The 5324-nt window shown below is 42.5% G+C and overlaps 1 protein-coding gene across 1 annotated transcript in view; it reads left to right on the forward strand.

Annotated features, from left to right (window-relative positions):
- Positions 1–1825: 1825 nt before the first annotated feature.
- The window catches only part of LOC104954655 (sentrin-specific protease 6-like), a 7300-nt gene continuing 3801 nt past the window's right edge, over positions 1826–5324 (forward strand). Inside the window, exons 1-4 of the mRNA XM_010781824.1 lie at positions 1826–2013; positions 2353–2525; positions 3970–4086; positions 5053–5175. Coding sequence (XP_010780126.1) covers positions 2362–2525; positions 3970–4086; positions 5053–5175 — 404 coding nt within the window. The 5' untranslated portion in view covers positions 1826–2013; positions 2353–2361. The remainder of the gene's footprint in view (positions 2014–2352; positions 2526–3969; positions 4087–5052; positions 5176–5324) is intronic.

Genomic DNA, 5324 nt, shown 5'->3' on the forward strand with positions numbered 1-5324 from the left:
CTCGTCGACGCACTATATTTGTTTGTTGTTTATCGCAGCAAGGTAAAAGTGAGGAGGTCCCGCTCTTCGAGTGTCCCGCGAAAGGGTTGGACTCTCCTCTCGACCTCAATCTGTACCGTTAGAGCTAAACGGAAGGAATAAACCCATCGGTGGGAGTGAAGCAAAGCCGAAAAGTCCGTGACCTAAGCGATCGACTTGTCGGTTAGTCTCACCTGAAATAAACGCTGTCGGATCCGGCTGTCCGGAGGACTAAGTTGTACAGCTCTAGCCGTCCGGCCCTGTCCACAGCCTTGCCGCTTTTTGCTGTGCTGCCACGCCTGTCCGTGCTCCTGTCGTGGCCTCTGTGTGGCTCTGTGTTCTATCTCTGTTTGGTGGCTCTGTGTGCGCTCTCGTATGCTGGGCTGTGTGCTCTGTGAGAGCACTAGACTCATTCCACGTCGTGCTGGAGTTACGTCTGACGGTCTGTAGGATGAGCTGCGGCTTTTTAGCAGAGCACACACTGACCCGGAAATCCCTCGTGCGAATACTACTGTAAGGTGAGTGAAATCAATTAATCACAGGCGATTTCCGGGTCAGTCGTTGTGCTCTGCTAAAAGCCGCAGCTATCTACAGACCGTCAGCTACTCGCAGCACAGTCGGAATTGGTCTACGCCTCACAGAGCCAACAGAGCATACAGAGCCACACAGAGCCACACAGAGCCATTTACAAGGCCACACAGAGCCACACAGACGCCACACAGGCGCGTGGCAGCACAGAAGAAAGCCGCACCCGCTGTGCAAGGCGGACGCTAAGCTGACAACTTAGTCCTCCGACTAGCCGGAATCTCCGCGACAGCCGTTATTTAGTGGCAGACTAACCGACAAGTCGATCGCTTAGTCACGGACTTTTCCGCTCTGCCTTCACTCGCATGCGGTGTTATTCGTCCGTTTAGACTCTAAGATGTACAATTGAGGGTCGAGAGAAGAGTCCAACCCCTTTTTCGACACACTCGAAGAGCCGACCTCTCACTTTTACCTTGTGCGATAAACAACAAACAAATGATAGTTCGCCCGTCAGACAAGAAAGAAGAGAGCCAATAAGTGCGTCAGACAGAAGACAACAACCGAGAAAACTTACTAGCTTTATGTGTGATGGCGGCGGACGACATTCCTCCCGCAATAACGGTAAGTCGCGTAAGCGCGTCAAGCGATGCAGCGAAGAACGGCAGCCGACTTTCAGATATTCGCCACACACAAGGTCACGCTGTGTTCCGGTTCTGCGTCTCTGCACTCCGCTCTGTTGTCAGCCCAGGCAGCCCCGCACAAGAAACCTAGTCGAACCACACGACCCGGAATATTTGCAAGGGACTAAAGGAGTCTCAGTCTGCTCTTCAAGTAGCACGGACTAGAAGCTTCTTTGCCGGCCACAGCTTCCTCGTCTTGAAGAACCTGCTCAGGACGCTCTCTAAGCCCTCCTTTTTGGTTGTTGAGTGCGGCTGAAAGGGCAGTCTAGAGACGGAAGCTCCTCCCGTTGTAGGCCGACCACTTTCGATGTTGTCTTCTCTCGGTTATCACGCAGTCTGTCTTCTGTTGTTGCCTCTTTTGAATGACGAATACACACTACCGCCGCCTGCTGGTAAGGAGCGTTATTGCCACTCACGCATGCGCAGTTCGTACGTGCTTCTTGGCCGTCGGCTGAAGTCTTTGCGGTGTGTTCCAGTGCGACACAAGGCCAAGACGCAGAGACGTGAGGCGAGACAACAGTCGGGTCCGTCGGGGCGTGTTCTTTGGGGTCAGCTTGGTGTGTCTGGGCCTTAAAATGTTCCCTGGTTTCCCTCAGAGTCGGACGAGAAGTTCATCGTCCTGATCTTCGAGAACGGCCTGGTGTCGAAGGAGCAGAACTTCCTGGACGAGATCCTGCGAGAGATCGGGAGGAAAAACAATCTCAGCGACTTCCCGTCAGATCTGCCCTTCGAGGAGGCCAACATCCGGCTGGTGAACTACAACAAGGCGTCCAAACAGAAGGAGGACAAGGTGCGTTCAGGGACACGTCACACGGGAAATAACCAAGATTTACAGGTTCAAACTACGATAGATAATGAATCATTTTACTTAAACAATAAACAGCTATATTTTTAATGACTAAATAACAAAACCCCTTATACAGTTACAACAAAGATAAAACACACCAAATAATATATTTAATTTTTCTTTGTGTAATATTTTGTTTTTTATTAAAGAGCAGATATAATAATACAGTGGTTCAAATGAAGCACTGTTTTTTCTTCCATTTTTTAAATATATATATTTTTTGTAAGTGAAATTAGTAATTTAATGTTTAAAACTGTTATTTTAATTTCCCCCTCTCTGCAGGAGAAGCCGATGCAAACCTCGCAGGGATCCCCTGTAACCGATGTAACGCCGCTGAGTCCGGTCGCCATGGCAACACGCACACGCATGTCTACCCGGCAACACAGCAGCTACTTCGATGACGAAGAGGAGGAAATGACCGACCTCCAGCACACCTTCTCCGGACCAATCATCAAGTGAGGGTTCATACTCTGCTGGAGTTTTATAAACTAATATCGAACTGTTTATACGGGAAATTAAACACTTTTTTTTGTGCTTGAGGTTAAAGTTAGTGGTCCAAAATGAATCAAAATAGTAGTTTTGTAGTCAAGACGACATTCACCAAGACCAAGTAATGAACAAGACGTTAGGGGGTCGAGACCAAGACTTTAAGAGGTCGAGACCAAGACTTTAAGGGGTCGAGACCAAGACTTTAAGAGGTCGAGACCAAGACTTTAAGAGGTCCAGACCAAGACTTTAAGGGGTCGAGACTTTAAGGGGTCAAGACTTTGTCAAGACCAAGACTTTAAGGGGTCAAGACCTTAAGGGGTCAAGACTTTGTCAAGACCAAGACTTTAAGGGGTCAAGGCTTTAAGGGGTCAAGACCAAGATTTTAAGGGGTCAAGACTTTGTCAAGACCAAGACTTTAAGGGGTCAAGGATTTAAGGGGTCAAGACCAAGACTTTAAGGGGTCAAGACCAAGACTTTAAGGGGTCAAGACTTTGTCAAGACCAAGACTTTAAGGGGTCAAGACCAAGACTTTAAGGGGTCAACACTTTAAGGGGTCAAGACCAAGACTTTAAGGGGTAGACACCAAGACTTTAAGAGGTCGAGACCAAGACTTTAAGAGGTCGAGACCAAGACTTTAAGAGGTCGAGACCAAGACTTTAAGAGGTAGACACCCAGACTTTAAGAGGTCGAGACCATGACTTTAAGGGGTCGAGACCAAGACTTTAAGAGGTCAAAACCAAGACTTTAAGAGGCCAAAACCCCTTAAATCATAAACTAGTTTTTAATGATTTAACAGCACATTTTTATGTCTTGGTCTTGACTTGTTCTCCACCTATTAAAGTCTTGGTCTTGTCTTAAGATGACGTACATATTATCTTATCTTATCTTAAGACAAGACCTTAAAAGGTGGAGGAGTCCATTTCTGACATTTTCAGGATCAAATATGGCAGTTTTAACCAGAAAATGTCAATATTTTTACCCTCTTTGTGTTAGACTTTGAAACATTTTGGGTCGATTTTGAAGATTAATGGGCTCTGGATCATTTGGATTGGACAGATTGCTTATTTATTTGAAAAACATTGTCCACAGTTGAGGTAATAAAGTTCATCTTGTGCTCTCTATATCCAATTGTTGAAACTCTACTCATGCCAATCAGTTTGTGGTCAAATGTAAAGATTTTGTTGTTTGGCATGAACAGCCATGATGTTACCTTACTGGATAATCAGTAATAATAATAATAAATTGTATTTCTAAAGCCTTTCAAAGCTAAAAGCAATCCCAAAGTGCTACAGTAGGGCATACAATACATGCATTTAAACAGTTTTTAATAAAATGTTTTGAGTCCCTTCTTAAAACACTGATGACTGTCTCCATGTAATTACTCTGTTTAACGTTGTGTTTGTGTTCCAGATTAATGGTGTACCCCCCTCCTCCAGCAAAAGGAGGGATTTCCGTCACTAACGAAGACCTGCACTGCCTTAACGAGGGAGAATTCCTCAACGACGTTATCTTAGACTTTTATTTAAAGTGAGTAAAAAAGAAAGAACCCTTCCTTTGAATGATGTCAACGTTTTTTTGGTTTTTTATTTGCATTTTAAGAAATGATTCACAAAGCATAAACACACACGAAATAAACACATCTAGGTACATACATTAACTACATAACAGTTGACAAAACCGAAATGAAAAATAAAAGAATAGACACAATTATAATACTTTTCCACCTTTCCTCAAAGATATGCATTTGGTTTCTAATCTAGTTGGTTATTCCATTGTGAGTTTAAGTTATTATCTTTTAGCCAATTCCTTGTAATTTGTTTAATGATCGCTATTCTTATCACCAAAATAGGTAGGAATCTTTTTTTATTTATTTATCAAAATCAAAATTCTGAAAAAATTCAATATTTAAGAAAAAAATTCAATATTTAAGAAAAATGTAAGTTCTTGGAAAATGTCAAAATTCTGCAAAATCGGAGAAAAAAGTAAATTCTAAGGAAAAAAGTAAATTCTAAGGAAAATGTACGTTTTTGAAGAAATTCAAAATTCTGGAAAAAAGTCAATATTTAAGAAAAAATGTAAATTCTTGGAAAATTCTGAAAAATCTGAGAAAAAAGTAAATTCTAAGGAAAATGTTACGAAGACATTCAAAATTCTGAAAAAAAAAAGTAAATTCTGGGGGAAAAAGTCAATATTCAAGAAAAAAGTAAATTCTTGGAAAAATTCTGGGAAAAAAGTAAATTCTACGGAAAATGTCAATTTTTTAAAGAAGTCTGTTTCTGCCAACTCCTTGTAATTTGTTTAATGATCGCTATTCTTATCTCCAGAAATAGGTAGGAATCTTTTTTTTGAATTTCCCCAGTAATAAAGTGAAAGCGTTGTTGTTGAGAGAAAGGCCAAAGATATCGGACATTTCTCTTAAAGCTGTTTCCACGAAGTCTCCCAAAACTGAATGATATGAAACGTTGAGTGATTCCTTTGTTCTGTCTGCGCCAGATATTTAGTTTTGGAGAGATTAAAAAAAGAGGACGCTCAGAGGATCCACGTCTTCAGCTCCTTCTTTTACAAAAGACTGAACCAGAGGGAGAGGAGGAACGCTCCGGAAACCAGCAACCTGCCGTGAGTCTCCACGGGAAATATCTGTAGCTTATTTATTATAATTATTATTAGGGATGTCCCGATCACCTTTTTTTGCTCCCGATCCGATTCCCATCATTTGATTTTGACAATTTGCCGATACCGATTTTTCCCGATCCGATCTTTATGCA

Source organism: Notothenia coriiceps, unplaced genomic scaffold, assembly GCF_000735185.1.
Source record: "Notothenia coriiceps isolate Sejong01 unplaced genomic scaffold, NC01 NC01_scaffold00023586, whole genome shotgun sequence".
NCBI classification, from domain to species: Eukaryota; Metazoa; Chordata; class Actinopteri; order Perciformes; family Nototheniidae; genus Notothenia; species Notothenia coriiceps.